Below are 15,492 nucleotides of genomic sequence, written 5' to 3'. Positions count from 1 at the left end.
CCTGAGGCCCTGTCCTCTTTCAGCTCTGGTGACAGGATGCAGAGCTGACCACCCTCTCCACCGCTGGCTCCTGTATCTGTTCGGTGGCCTGGTTTTTCTCCCATTTTGTTACCCACCAAACACCTTTCAAACACAGAACTCACTCACAATTTGTACACTTTGTCCGTTGCCACGGCTCAGGTGGCCAGCCGTCCAGGACTGAAAATCCTGCAGTTCAGAAAACCCCCGGTCCTGGGCAAACTGGAATAGTCAGTCACCTGAGTGCCACCAAAATGATTAAAACTATATTCGGATCGCAAGCGTTAGCATTACCTTTCAACCATGTCCGTGATACTGACTCCGGGTCCATTCCTTGATGAGCAGACATACTTACACTTGGACTTCACACACAGGCACACCTGCACCTGCTTAAAATCCTCCCGCGGCGTCCACTTACCCACGCACCTGCAGCTGCTCAGGCAAGGCCCTCCACACGGCCCCACGGGCCTGCGTTTTCCAACAGATCTTGAACCTTTACTGTATTCATTTTACTGAATATAGCCACTTAAGGAGCCCAGTGGCTTGGTTCTCTTTGAAATGTTAATGACGGAAAACGTTCAGCACACAGAAGAGTGGGAAATCGGTACACAGATCCCCTGTGCATCACAGCCTCCGCTACAATCAGCACCTTGCCAAGGCTGTCTGTTAAAGGCTCTGAGGAGAGTTCAAATACAGGGTGGGGCAGACACTGGTTTAGAGTTGCTCACCTAGAAAATAATACAATAATGAACAAATAACGGTACAAGAATAAACTCCGTGTTCCGCGTACTCACGACTGTAAACCTGCTTCTGCCCCACCCTGTATTTCCAGCAGTTTTAGCGTAAAATATATTGTGGGTTCGAACTCAGGAGCTCACAGCGACTCTGTGACTTCCTCCTAAATGCCGCGGCCATTCTCGGGGTGGGATGGGACCCCCTTCAAATCCTCGCATGTGTGTCTCGTCTGCAAGCTGCAGCTCTTCCCACTCTGCGCATTGCAACAATGTTTAAGCAGGTCCTGCTGGATTTAGCAAAGTCTCCTCTGAAAATGGTGTGGCTTGTTTTCCTGACCCATCTGTCTCATTTGATCATTTTTCACGTGCCTTGCAAAATAGACCCCGCCACTGTGTGGTTTGCCCTCCTCCTGCGGCGGTTGATCCGTTTTACGTCACTCTCCAACAAGCCTTTATTGTAAGAAGTCCTGTAATAGTCATAGACTACCTGCTTCTGTTCTAATCTGAAACATCACCAGGAAAAGCCTTACGATCTATCTTATCCCCCCCCCCCACCAAAACGAGTTTTAATTACTTTCCGAAGCTCTGTTCCAGCCCGGGGTGTGTGGGGAAGAGTCGCCCCCCATCCTCGCTCTCTGGCTGGCGTCGCCGACTCCCGCGCACCACCCGCTCTTGCTCTCGCGCCAAACAGCAAAGAGGTTCGAGGGCCACAGAGCCTGGATTTCAACACAGCATTAGCTCTGTGACTCTTGAGCAAGTTGCTCGACTCCTCTAGGCTTCAATGCCCTTGCCTTTAAAAGAGGGGCGACAAACATCTGGTGGGGTTATTGTAATGCGCAAAATCCTTAGAGCAGTGCCTAACAAATCGCAAGCACCCTGTTTGTTACCTTTTGGGACTTTGGAGTGAAGATCAAACGGTGTTGTTTGAACATACGGCCACTAGATGGCAGCCTCCTCATTTCTGCCGCACGAACTTCCCCCCCCCCCCCCCCCCCCCCCCGCAGAGGTATTTGAGAATCAGTATTCAACACATCATTGGATTGTATTAACTGACATTTTCCCCCACTTTCACCTCTTGGTTTACGCCCCATATTTTCCTTTGGAATTCCAGGAACACAGCTATTGATCCACGTATGTAGCTACCTCTAAAACTCTAGGCTGAAGCTATTCTTAATCCGGAGCTGCTAATCTTATCTAGTAATTACAAGCATTAAAACCCAAGCACCGCTGGTTATGGAAGGGGTCAACGGCCTGATCTTTGCTCTCGTTTCTCTCCTCTGGCTCAAAAGAAGACCAGATGGCTTCAGATGTGGCCTCCCTTGTCACGTCACGTGTTTCCCTGCCCACGGCCCGAAGAGAGGACCATAAATCTGTTGAACAACAAACAGTTCAGGGTGATCAATATTGACTGAGACACTGCTGTGCCAGGTGGTAAGACTATAAAGGTAAACAAGAATCATATAGATGCAAAAAAAAGTATTTATTAGCAAATCTACTAGATCTTTCTAGAAATAAAATATTAATGTTTTAAGACACTCAACAACTTACTCTAAAACTTATACAGGAGAATAAAGGTCCTTAAATGATTCATCTCAGCCATATATTAAGGCATACTACTAAGTTGTAGTCAGACTAATAGAACAGGAGAATAACCATGAAAAAATATTCACCGGAAGTTCAGATATGCTAAGAAGTGAACCATATGTAAGTGGACAAAGGATAGATTGTTTATGGATTCTGGGAGTGAGGCTCACTGTTTGGAGAAAAATGAAGTTGGGTGCCTTTCTCTTGCATACAAAGGGAGATCGTCCTCATACCATGGCCAATCTAAATGGATAAAAGGCCTAAATGGGGAAGGTAAAATTATGAAGTTCACAGAAGAAAATATGAAATAATTTTGTGACTAAGGGGTAGAGAATGGCTTATTACACAAGATCCCAAAACTCAAAAACTGATTGGCGGTCCATTCCATGAAAGGCGCAGATGACAGTCGGAGAGACATTTACAACATGTACACGCGACCAGAGACCAGGAGCCAGACGGTACACGAAAAACCGGTGTGAGCGTGTGCGCACACACCGGAGAAAACGCAAACGGCCAACAAACAGGACAGGGCTCATCCCTGTTCTAACGAGGAATACACAAATTAAAACCACAAGAACATACCATCTTCACATTCCTCAGAATAGCCAAAAACCACCGAGTGTTGGTGAGGCTCTGAAGAGAGGAAAACCGCGGTACTCCTGGCGGGGTTGGGAAATCATTCCCTCCTCCTGGCGCGCAATCCGCCCGCACTGGGCGAAATGGGATATTTACATGTGTTGTGACCCGGAAGATCCACCCTGGGCACGTCCCCACCAAACCCTAGCTCAGCTTCACGCAGAGACGTGGAGAAAGCAGGGCCCTGCCGCACTGTCTGCAGAGGCAGCGAGTGGGAGGCCCCGCAAACAGGGCCCGTGGGTCGGGAAAGTGTGACGCATGTGGGGGCAGCAGGAATATCGCGCTGCATTCGGAATCGGTGAACTAGAAGCACAGACGGCACTTACGTGTACGAAAACACACACAGCACAGCCCCGCACATTTCAGGAGGAGATATTCACGTCCGTGGTAATTATTAACCACAACAGCACACGTGTCTGAGAGCCATGCCACAGAGTGGTAAAGCCTGGACCAGTCTCTGAATCTCTGTTTAATCAGCTTCTTCATCGGAAAAATGGGAAATGGTAGTGATAACTATTCCCTGGGGCTGTTGTGAAGATTAGCTGAGTTAATTCAAAGTGCTTACACAACCCTTGGCCGTAAGTACTCACTAAATAGTGTCATTATTATTATTATTGTCCATAATAATGAGTGGGAGGTTCAGGAAAAATAAAATAAAAAACAGTGGGGCTCTGCCCAGGTGGCTCAGCGGGTTGGAGAGTCCTCCCGTACACCGAAAGGTTGCGGGTTGATCCCCAATCTGGGTGCATATGGGAGGCAACCAATCGATGTCTCTCTCAAATCGATGTTTCCCTCTCTCTCTCCCTTCCTCTCTCTCAAAAAAATCAGTAAACATATCCTCAAGTGAGGATTAAAAAAAAGAACAAGGGTGGGGACTTGTATGTTTAACAGTGAGCTAGGAATTGAAGGAACGGATTAAATCAACCCTCTCTGTCCCTGAGGTTAAAACACACATGCACACACACACACACACTTCCTCCCTGCAGTTTACACTAGAGTGGGAGGTATGGAAAAGTTCACTGTGCTGTGACAAAGGCCGTGACAAGAGAACGCACAGGTGACACTACAGAGGGACACTTAGCTTAGCCTGCAGCTTTGTGAAAGGACTCTGGGGGGTAGGAGTCTGTGGGGACAGGATGACTTAGGGCTTACGATTCGGGACCAGAGTTTGGGTCACAGTTGTGCCTCTTCCTAGCGGGTAAGATTTCTGGCATCGTATCTCAGAGCAGTGATGTGTAGAAAACACTTACTCCCGAAGGACAAATGGCTAGAACTCCAAGGCCGCAGCAGAATTTCCCTCTAACTTTGCCCATGATTAGGCCTGTCTCAGGCTAGTTCATGTCTCTTTAGGGACAATCACCAAAATTGCCCATTGATATTTACCTCAACCTAAGGCCTCAAAACGCCTCTCCACCCTGGTTTGTTCCAGGGGTGGGCGACCTGCAGCCCACAGGCCAAGTGCAGCCCAGGATGGCTACGAATTCGGCCCAACACAAGATCGTAAATTTACTTAAAACGTGTGAGTTTTTTTTCTGATTGCATGTTACAATATATTTAACATGTGGCCCAAGACAGCCCCTCCTCTCTCAGTGTGGCCCAGAGATGCCAAAAGGTTGGACGCCCTGGCAGAGCATGTTGGAGAGCAGGCAGGCTTGTTCTTTCACAATCCTCTGGAAGGTCAAGGTGCAGAGGGTGGTGGTTGCATCAGACCTTGGAAGGAGAAGGCACTGAGGACCGTGCTGGCCCTTAGAACCGGAGGAAGTAGTTGCCAGTCAGAGAAAAGGGATTTCTAAGCAGCTGGCTGCAGATGCCTGCAAGTCAGCCCACACGCCATCACTGGCAGGCACACTGTGCGCCACCAGCCGCTGCATGAAAAGGGACTCACTGGGCATGCGTGTTGGATCAGTAGCTAGAATGTTGTTTTGTCCTGGGAAGGTGGCGGCTGGTCCAAGAAAAGGGACTTGGTCACAGGAGAGTTTCCAAATCCCAAGGGCACTCACGAGGTTTGTTCATTTTTCCCACAGAAGGAACATGAAAAATAACAAGGCCGGAGTGGGCTGAACTTTGCTTAGGGAACGACCTTGGACGCGAAGAAGGACAGGGACAAAACAGAAGTCCTCTCAGCCCAGTTCCCACGGGCAGAGCAGAATAACATGGTCTCCAGCAGCTTGAAACCAAAACCCAGTAGACAAGGTTCGTCCTTCGAAGCTGAGCAGGAAGTGGCTGCCAAAGTTCGCTGCTGAGACCCCAGAGGCCAGCTGCAGACTGCACAGGTTCAGTTCCCCCTTCCACCACTTACAGGCTTTATGTACCACCTTGCACAGGCTCCTGAATCTCTCTGTGCCTGGTTTTCCCCATCAATGAAATCAGGACAGTGATGATCATAGTTCCCACCCGAACAGCCACTTGAGAAAGTTTGTCCGGCCCTTAGAAAGTGAGTGAAGCACAGCCCTGGCTGGTGTGGCTCAGTGGATTGAGCGCTGGCCTGTAAACTAGAAGGTCACGGGTTCAATTCCCAGTCAGGGCACTGCCTGGGCTGTGGGCCAGATCCCCAGTTGGGGGCATGTGAGAGGCAACCCCATGTTTATCTCTCTCTCTCTTTCTCCCTGCCTTCCCCTCTCTCTAAAAGCAAATAAAATCTTTGGCGGGAGGGGGGGAAGTGAAGCACAAACTTACCATTAGGCCCAAGTATCCACCCCCCAAAAAGGAAAACATACATCCACACCGAAATGTATATGCAAATATTCACAGCAGCATCGTTTTCATAATGGCCAAGAACTGGAAATGATCCAAACACCCATCAGCTGGATAGTATAGCAACTTCAACCCGTTTCATGTCATGGCACACATAAACTAATTACCAAAACTCTGCAGCGCATATATATATATATATATATATATATATATATATATATATATAAATCTGACAAAAATAGGTATAATTTTGATCCATTCACACTGAACAGCTATTGTTGAGTTGGCTGTAATCATTTTTTTATTTGACAACCTAAAGAAAAGGAGGTCAGTGCCCCCGACTAACTAGGCGGGTATTGTGCGCTGACCGGTGTGGCTCGGCTGGTTGGGCACCGTCCTGCAAAGTGCAAAGGCACCAGTTCAATTCCTGGTCAGAGCACATGCGTGGGTTGCAGGTTGTCCCCTGGTTGGGTCACGTACAAGAGGCAACCGGTCGATGTTTCTCTCCCCCTGTTTCTCCCTCCCTTCCCCTCCCTCTAAAAAACGAATAAATAATTTTTAGAAATAGTCAGGGACGGCACGCTTGAAAAACTCTTGTGGCACGCTGGTTGAAAATCGTTGGGTTGGTGGATAAACCAAGCGTGGTGCACGCGTGCAGCGGACCCTGCCCCGTGATACAAAGCAAGAAGCTGCGGATGCTGCTCCACGCGTGAGCCCCGAAGACACCGCGCTACGTGACAGAAACCAGATGCTGTGTATACATATGTGCGCATCACATTATGAAGTTTCCTGAAAAGGCAAATCCGTGGAGACAGAAAGCAAGCTGACTAAGGTGGGAATAGAATTGATTGCAAACTGGCGTCAGGGAACTTTCTGAGCTGATGGGAATATTCAAAGGCAGGATCGTGTCGATGACTGCACAGCTCTACAAATTCAGTAAAAATTGCTGCATGGTACATACAATAGGAACATTTTATGATACATAAATGAAGCCTAATGCATAAAGCTGCTAAAGAAAACAGTACTTTATCTTGAAGGGTTGTCATGAGGATTAAATGAGGGTTTTTTTTAAAGATTTTATTTATTTTTAGAGAGGGGAAGGGAAGGAGAAAGAGAGGGAGAGAAACATCAGTGTGTGGTTGATTCTCACGCGCCTCCTACTGGGGACCTGGCCTGCAGCCCAGGCCTGTGCCCTGACTCGGAATGGAAAGAACGACCCTTTGGTTCTCAGGCGGATGCTCAATCCACTGAGCCACACCAGCCAGGGCTAAATGAGTTAAAACATTTAGAACAGCGTCTCACAGGTACTCGTCTCTAAGTGCTCTGTGTATGGACTAAATAATGAAGATATATGTTTGTGGCTATGTGACTGAACACACGATTAAATCACTAACAGTTCTCGTGCGTTTTTCCAGTGACCGCTCTTTCATAAAATGCATTTTAAAGTTTCGTCCTACACTTGAGATCGTTCAAGCGGAGACGTTAAGAGGTGTCACGTGATCTAGCCGCAAACCACCACGTCTGGAACCTTACCTCCTGCCCTGCCCACTGCCAAACCCTTCAGCAGAAGTGAACTTCTCTCGGGTTCTCAGACTCGAGACTCGGGACAGCAGCACTTGCACACGTCGCTGGCTCTCGCTGGGGCGGGGCGGTTGGCGGGCGGGAGGGGGGAGTCGGGAGAGGGGGAGGGCCACTTTTGATAGAAAGTTTTCCCTGATTCTTTCTCATTTCCCCAGCATCCCCCCTAACACACACACACACACACACACACACACACACACACACACACACACTACACACTACACACTTTACATTGAGTTTGCCAACCAATTTGACCCCCACATAAGGATGAACTGAGTCCTGGTACCCTGGGCACTCAGAACCCACAGGGACGGGCAGGGCACTGAATAAACCCTGGTGCAGTGACTCTCCCCAGGGGCGGGGGGGGGGGGTTCTGACCCCTCAGGAGACACCTGTCAATCCCATCACTGCACAGAGTGCCCCCTCCCACTCCTAGTGGGAAAAACCACTCATCTGCTGTCTGTCCTGTCTAGAAATTCAACTCGAATCACAGGATACGGAGTCCCTGGCATCTGTTTTCCTCCACTTGGTGTATTTTATGGTCACAGTAGGCATGGAGGGTGCTGCTGGTGTCTAGTGGGCAGAGGCCAGGGATGCCCCTAAACGTCCACCCACGCACAGGACGGCCCCCCAGAACCGGGAATGACCCAGGCCGGTGTCAACAGTGCTGAGGTGGAGAAATCCTGCCTAGAGGATGAAAGCATGAATTAGTGAGTAAATGAATCACTTTTGAAGCTGAATTTAAGGATTGTCCTCCCTGTCCTTTCAAATTCCAAAAGGAAAAAAACCTCAAAATATGTCAATGCCCCCATTCCTTTCCACAATTTGAAATTTGTTTCTCTAATGCTATCATTTCAGGATGGGAGAAATGTCAGGATTATTATATCAGGGGCACCATGGCGTCTGCACAGATGCCCCTTCAAACATGACCCCCGCCCCAGACAGCCCGCCGCTGACAGACACCTTAACCAAGGTCAGCCCTCTGCCCAGGGCAGCCCGCACCCTGAGACTGGCACATGAGGGGGTGTCCCAACTTGGGGTGGCTCTGCAGGGCCATCCCAGCTCCAGAGTTCCCTGCGGGGCTGGCTGAGGCCTGGGTGCAGAGGGCACCGCAGCCCAGTGTCTGCTTCAGCCCCACCCATGCTCTCCCCTCCCCTGGCCGCTCCTTGTCCCTTCCTCCCCTTCCCCCGGGCGCCCGTCCCAAACCAACCCTGATGAAGGGCCTCCTCTCCAACCTCCAGGTGTCCGCCTCCCAACCGTGACGTCAGGAACCACGGGCTCAGGCTTCTAACATTTATTCTGGGGTGTGAAGATTTTTATTATATAAAAAATATCACCTAATAGTGATGGAAAGATTGGTGCAAAGGAACCTCTAGTGACAGAGAAGAGACCCCTGGTCGTCAGGGCATGGATGGAGGGCAGGGAGGGCGGGACAGATGGCCAGGGGACAGACAGCGGGAAACTTTGGGGGGTGACGGATAAGTTCACAACCTTCCCGGTGTGACGGTTTCACAGGTGTCTGCCTATGTGAGAACTCACTAAAGTGCACACTTTAATTATGTGCAGTTAATTGCATGTCGTGATACCTCCATACAGCTACTTGATTTTTTTAAGAAAAGGAACAAAAACAATGATCAAAGCCTGAAAGGGAGTCTGAAAAACTAATAAAAAAAAAAATGTGTCTAAATCCCTGATACAGCTACTTGCATTTTTCCTTTTCTTTTGTCCACATTTTACCAGGGTAGAGTGACAGGACATGTGAGCTGTTCCAGCTGCAGTGTTGTCTCACCGGTACGTTGTGATGAACTGTGAGATGCTCCCACTAAATTTATGAATCCCATTTACCCTGGTTGGCCAAGGCTGGCCCCTTTTAACACAGCACAGCATATCCAAGATTGCGTCCGTGATACTGTCTACCCACCCCCCACGTTTTGGTCCGGTTTCTTAACTGTGGGAGCTGGCACACAGGATCTCCCACAAACCTTGGTAAATCCCTAAGAAAATGTCAGGTGTTTAGAACCAGTGATGTAAATGCTCGGTTATATCTTGACAAATATTATATCTTAAAACTGCATCGCATGTGTTCCTACATGGCCACTCATCAGGGACATTTTCCTTAAAGCTAAGTGAAATAAATCGTGGAAATAAATCACATAAATAAGCCTCCTTGCACTCCCCTCCCCGTTCTGCCAGAACAAGTTCCTAAGCACAACCTCCTTCCTGTCTCAGTTTTCCTTCCCGCCTTCCTCCCTCCCTCCTTCCTTCCTGCCTGTCTGTCTGGACAGAGAAGATAGGCCCACATAGGTCAAGAGGTCACAAAGGGTTAAACATTATGCACAACAGAACTCTCATTACTCTTTCAAAAGGGGCTTCCATCAGAGAGACCCCTTGCTACAAATCGCTACAAACCTTTTGCATTCCTCACCCTGCTGGATGATTGCATTCTTCTCTCCTGCTCTGCCCCCAGTCACGTAGCTTCCCTCCTCAAAAGCAACCAATTTTAAGCAACTTTCAGTCTTGCCATTCAGCATATCAACCAGCACACAGGTCACGTGTATACCCACACACTTAGAGAGCATTTCAATCCCTAAAAAAGGATAGCAAAAATATGAACTGTTGTGCACCTTGTTTTTCACTTAATATTCAATGTATAGGATATCATTCAATATTAATATATAGTGAGCTTCCAGATTCTTTTTAAAGTTGAACAAACAGGACGAGCCGTTCCCCGTGGTCGCTGCAATTACCCTTGCGGCGAGGTCTGAGACCCTCCCCCACTCACTCACAGATTACGAGCTCGTGGTCCAACATGTTCCAGGTGTCGCGCTAAGCTCTGAGAAATACAAATATAAGCATAAATATAAACATAAACAAATATATACAGGTTCTGACACAAGTAACGCCCCCTTTTTTAATTACAAAGTCTTTTATTACAAAACCGTAAGCATGTAATTCTGTGGCATAACGTCACACTCAAGCTCACCAGATGACATTTTAGGTGAAATGCTCGAATTAAAACTATAAATTATTACACCCATATTATTACCCTACCGATTGCACTCAAGCAGGCGTTACTTCTGCCTGATCCTGTGGGGGTGTGTGCCTATACCTATATCTATATCCATTTATATCCATCACTTCTTCCGCTGCCCCAGTGCAAAGAAGTTCATGCAGCTACCAGTCTGAGTCCCTTCATTCCTCCCAAGGCTGAAGGAGGTAGGGGATATCAAGAAGCATCCCCACTTTCACGACGAGCAGGAAACGGAGGTTCAGAGAGGTCGAGTGGCTTTCGCAGGGCGCACAGCTCCGGTACCGGGGCTGAGAGCATCTGAAACCACTCCCCTTTCCCCAGACTCCACCCCAGGGGCGGGCGGCGACCTGGAGGTGCGCACGTCACCCAGCCAGCGCCCCCTCTAAGGACACCACACCCACGCGGGCACCGGCCCCGGACCAGCCGCAGGGCTCTGGGAGGCGGGTCCCCTCCGGGAGGCTGCGCAGTGAAGGCGGGAGGCGGTCCTCGGCCCGGCCCGGAACGGGGACGGGAGGAAAGCAAACGAGCGAACGGCGCCTCTCTGGCGCGCTTCTCTGCGCGGCAGTATGGGGCCCATGCCACGGACCGTGGAGCTCTTCTACGACGTGCTGTCCCCTTATTCCTGGCTGGGGTTCGAGGTGACGCCGAGGCCGGGACGACGAGGGCAGAAGGAAGGGCGAATGCAAGAGGCAGGGCCCACGGTCTCGTGCAGTTCCTGGCTTTGTCGAAGGGCTTTAGGACAGGCAGGTAGAGAGCCAGGGCTGAAGGTCACTTCGTGTTTGTAAGATGGAAACAGTCGCCGGCTCCAGGCCGAACTCTTAGATCCTAACACAGCGGTTTTCCACTAATGGTTTGGAAAAGTGGCAACTCTGAAGAATCAAGGAGAAAGCCGCTGGGCACGGCCACCTCTTAGCCCTTTCATGTCAGTTGGTGGGGGCGGCCGGGGGGGAGGAGTGCAGAACAGGATGGCAACTGTCCACAGGAGCGACGATGGAGTTCTAGGAGTGAGCGAGTCTAGCCATTTCAAGCCAAGCAATTCCGGGGGTCCGCCCAACCCCTCCTTTGCGCTTCGAGCCGCTGTCTAATCAGTTATCCCGAAACGCCCTTCCCTGTCCCTCTGCCACGCGCGCGCCTTCCGTCTGCACACTGGCTGCGATCTCTGCCTCCGCTCCTGCAGATCCTGTGCCGATACAAGAACATCTGGAACATCCACCTGCAGTTGCGCCCGAGCCTCATTGCAGGGATCATGAAAGACAGTGGTATGAAGGCAACAGCGCCCGGGGCGGGGACTGGACGAAGTGCAGATTTCAAAGGCCCAGGAGGCCTGCCCTCCAGTGGGTCTTCATGTGGGCACCAGCAGCTGGTAATTGGCCCTCTACCCCAAACCCGGGAGGGCCCCCCAAGCCTGAGATCCTTAGGTCGCTTCTCAGAAGCAAGTACAACTTTCCACTTGCAGGAAACAAGCCTCCAGCTCTGCTTCCCCGCAAGGCCCAATACCTGACAACTGACATTAAGCTCCTGAGTGAACATATGCAGGTTCCTCTGCAGTTCCCCAAGGATTTCTTCTCTGTGCTCCTTGAAAAAGGTGAAGAGCGTGGGGTACAGATGGGACAGCAAAGGAAAGGCGGCGGTCTTGGAGACTGTGGGGCCAAGAAGGAGGGGCGGGGCTGCTAAGTGCAATGAAACAAACCCTGGGAAAACTCGGCATCCGAGTGGAGCAAACAGAAGGTTGGGGCAGGAGGGTGTGGGGGGAGGACACAAGAGGAGAAGGAGCAGGACAAGTCAGGAGACACTTGGGTGGGAGGCTGAAGGCACCTGAGCTCTGGGGGATGTCACAAGCAGGAAAGGGCAGGCAGGTCATCCAACGGGAAGCAAGCTAGGGGAGCCCTACCTGGCAGTGCCTGTGTCCCACAGGAAGTCTGTCGGCCATGCGCTTCCTCACCGCTGTCCATCCCGCCCCTCACCTGGCCACCCCCTTCCTGGCTGAGTGTTCTCTTCTTCCCAGGACGAACACATCTCGGATCCTCAGAGCATCCTGGCAGTGAGTGTCCTGCCCTGCGTGCGCCCAGCCCACCCCCTCCTCTGCAGGGAATCTGACAGTAGTGGGCATTTGGGGGCGGAGAGGGCTTAGTCTCACTTCCAGACGGAAGAGGTTATTGTACTTGGCGAGAGAGCGTATCTGTCTGCGAGAGTCCAGATTACTGAAAAGCTGGAACTGAGAGGACTCACAAGTATATCTCAGGGTTGAGAGAGGAAGAGCAAAATTCTCCATTTGAATTTATTTGATGGAGGAAGTCAGTGGGAGAGAGAGGACTAACGTTAGCGACCCTTCCTCCATCGGGAGGGCTGAAGTATTAGCAAACAGCCCAACAGAAATCCCACCAGGGAATTCCATGGGAATCAGAGCCCAGCCCTGATTAAAAAAAAAAAAAAAATCCCACAAGATATTCAGGGAATCTGAGAAGTGGGAAGGCAAGAGCCCCAGACTTAGCATCAAGGGCTCAGACTTTCACTTTGGCTCTGCTCCTAACAAGCTCTGTAAGGGTGGCCCAGCCGGGTACCACCTGGACTTGTCTCATAGGTTCCAGAAGAGGTCAGGAGCCATCCGTAGGGCGCCCTCTAGTGTTAGATTTATGCAACTGTAAGTCTTTGCCTCCTGCTTTTTCCATTAAACTCAAGATTTGAGGAGGAAACTAGCCCCTCTTGGCAAGGATAGTCCTCCGCTTGTGGGAAGGTAAAGGCCTTGCCAGGAAAACTTGGGGACAGAAAGCAGAAAGACCCGCGTTTTCTCCTGAGATCCCCTCTCCCGCTAATAGAGCCATGGTCTCGTTCCCTGTCACGTCCCCTCAGGCCGCAGAGAAGGCCGGCATGTCAACACAGCAAGGCCGGGAGCTTCTGGAGAAGACCTCGACACCACAGGTGAAGAACAAGCTCAGGGAGACCACCGAGGCCGCCTGCAAGTACGGGGTGAGCCACGCTTGATGAGTGTCCCCAGCCCCGGTGCGGAGCAGCGTCTAAGGGTCTCTGCTGGGTCCCCACGCTCCTGTCCAAAAGCCGCCCCCCACATGAGTCCTCCCTAGCTCTCCCGACGACCTTCCTCTTCTTCCCTGCCCCTGAGCCCAGGGAAAGGAAAAGGGGGAGAGAGATGGTGATAGAGGACAGGGCATCTGAGGGTCGGAAGACTCCTTAGAGCCGTGGCGTCTCTTATCCAACAGCCCTGGCCCATTTGCTTCTGGGACCTCAGACAAGTGTTGGCTCACAGCATTCAACCCCAGCCTAGTACACTAAACACCCTCCTCCCTGCACTTGCTCTGCTTTCTCTAGGCCTTTGGGCTGCCTGTCACCGTGACCCACTTGGGTGGCCAAACCCACATGCTCTTTGGCTCTGACCGGATGGAGTTGCTGGCGCACCTGCTGGGTAAGTGACAGGCTCACACTGAGCCGCCCTTGACCCCAGTCCCACTGATATTATATCACTGACCAGAAGGACAGGTTCAGAGCAAAAAACGTTCCTGGCATTTCCAACAGGGAAGCCTTATACAGACACTGGAGCTTGAGGTCAGGTGGGGAGGGGTCGCCTTCCCCAACACAGGAGGGAAGGAAGCTTCTGTACCTGGCAGCCCAGCACAGCTCTTCTGAGGGAGCCCCTGGGGGCTTGTGGAGTCCACCTCTGATGTGCGTGGTTTTCTCCATCCAGGGGAGAAGTGGATGGGCCCTGTGCCCCCAGCCGTGAATGCCAAACTTTAAGGATGCCCAGAGGAAGCAAAGCCTTGCACTCACCCCTGCTCCACCGAGGGGCGCCGGGATGGGGACCCCTCTGTGGCCCTGGCTGGGGTGCATCGTCTGCGTGACTCTCACAGCTGCTCCTCAGTGCCTTGCAAGAGCCCCAAACTCTGCCTCCCCCGGAATAAACCAAATGCCCCTGATGCAGTAGCTCTGGGTCTGGGTCTTCTGTGGCGTTTGTGTGTTCTTGTCCCCGTGGTCACGTGCTGTCTACTCCAGCTGTGGCAGAGGAGCAGCTCTGGCTGGGTCCCCAGCTCCCAGCCCACCTCGGGGAACCCCTCTTTTTCTTCTACAGAAACTCCCCAGGGCTCTCTGCCAGGACACCAGACTAAGGCGGATGGATTTTGCAGTTATGCAGTTGGGCACTTAGTGTCTTCCAACCAGCCACGGTGTCCGAGATGGGGCCGAAACCTAGGCCCCGTGGGCCCCGAAGGCTGGAGGGACCCAGAGTGTGGCTGAGACTGCACCCAGATATTTGAACCGGGTCCAGCTGCGCTGACCAGTAGAACCAGAGCAAGGCCGCGCAGGGAGACCGCCTGGCATGGCCTTGGCCTGGGGAAGTGGCTCATCTCAGTTCCCTCCTCTCACCCAAGTGCAGGTCCTGAGAAGGACCCAGGCCTCTCCCTGCCTATGAGAGCCTGCCGCTCTCCCACAAACCTGTAGCTTTGCTGCTCCCCCAGGGATTTGTCCAAAGCCCCTGCTCTGTCTGTCTGTGCCCTCGGTGCAACCATCAGAATGCCTTGTTTCAACAGTATTCGGACTTCTCTGCAGACACCCTCCGTTCAGAAGCCGAAGCCACCCGTGGGCTCCTGGTGGGAAGCAGGTTCGGAGCCCACGACAGCGTGGCTCCATCATCTTCCCCCTCCGCCGCTTCCCCGCCTCACGTCCCGTTTTCCACTCTTGTCCCCGATCATGTTCTCTCTCCCTCCTCTCTCCCCCTTTTCCATTATTCCAGCATGTTCCAGGATTCCGGGTCATCCTTGACAGGCTTATCTGAAGTGATGCCAGAGGTACATCTGCAAATAAGCCCTCCCTCCTTCGAGCAGATTTCATGAGATGCTTGCCTCAGCCTTATTTGTGACGTCCGATAACTTAAAAATAACAGGAGGACTTGAATAGATCATTGTATATCTAACATGTAATGTTTCATAGCGATCTAAAACTGTATGTCTGAGGGATTATAAAGAACATTGGAAATCTTAGGATATGATATTGACTGGGAAAAACAATGAAACTATGTATTCCATAGCATGATGGCAGCCCTGGCTGGTATGGTGCAGTGGATTGAGCCCGGGCCTGTGAACTAAATGGTTGCAGGTTCAATGCCCAGTCAGGGCACATGCCTGGGTTTCAGGCCAGGTCCCCTGTGGGGGCGGGGAGGGGGGGCGGCACTCGAGAGGCAACCACACATTGCCATTTCTCTCCCTGTCT

The 15,492-nt window shown here is 51.3% G+C and overlaps 1 protein-coding gene across 1 annotated transcript; it reads left to right on the top strand.

Moving 5' to 3' along the window:
- The first annotated feature begins 10,832 nt into the window (after positions 1 to 10,832).
- On the top strand, positions 10,833 to 14,209 carry LOC119036421 (glutathione S-transferase kappa 1-like). The gene is given in 8 exon segments (XM_053670800.1): positions 10,833 to 10,916; positions 11,456 to 11,537; positions 11,735 to 11,863; positions 12,193 to 12,273; positions 12,276 to 12,319; positions 13,129 to 13,245; positions 13,603 to 13,696; positions 13,976 to 14,209. Coding segments are annotated over 8 exon segments (669 nt in total). The 5' UTR covers positions 10,833 to 10,844; the 3' UTR covers positions 14,026 to 14,209.
- The last annotated feature ends 1,283 nt before the right edge of the window (positions 14,210 to 15,492 follow it).

This window comes from Artibeus jamaicensis, unplaced genomic scaffold, assembly GCF_021234435.1.
Source record: "Artibeus jamaicensis isolate MK-2021 breed Jamaican fruit bat unplaced genomic scaffold, CSHL_Jam_final contig_1748, whole genome shotgun sequence".
Taxonomy (NCBI): Eukaryota; Metazoa; Chordata; class Mammalia; order Chiroptera; family Phyllostomidae; genus Artibeus; species Artibeus jamaicensis.
Note: the sequence above shows the minus strand (reverse complement) of the source record. Positions and strands in the feature narration are given on the sequence as shown.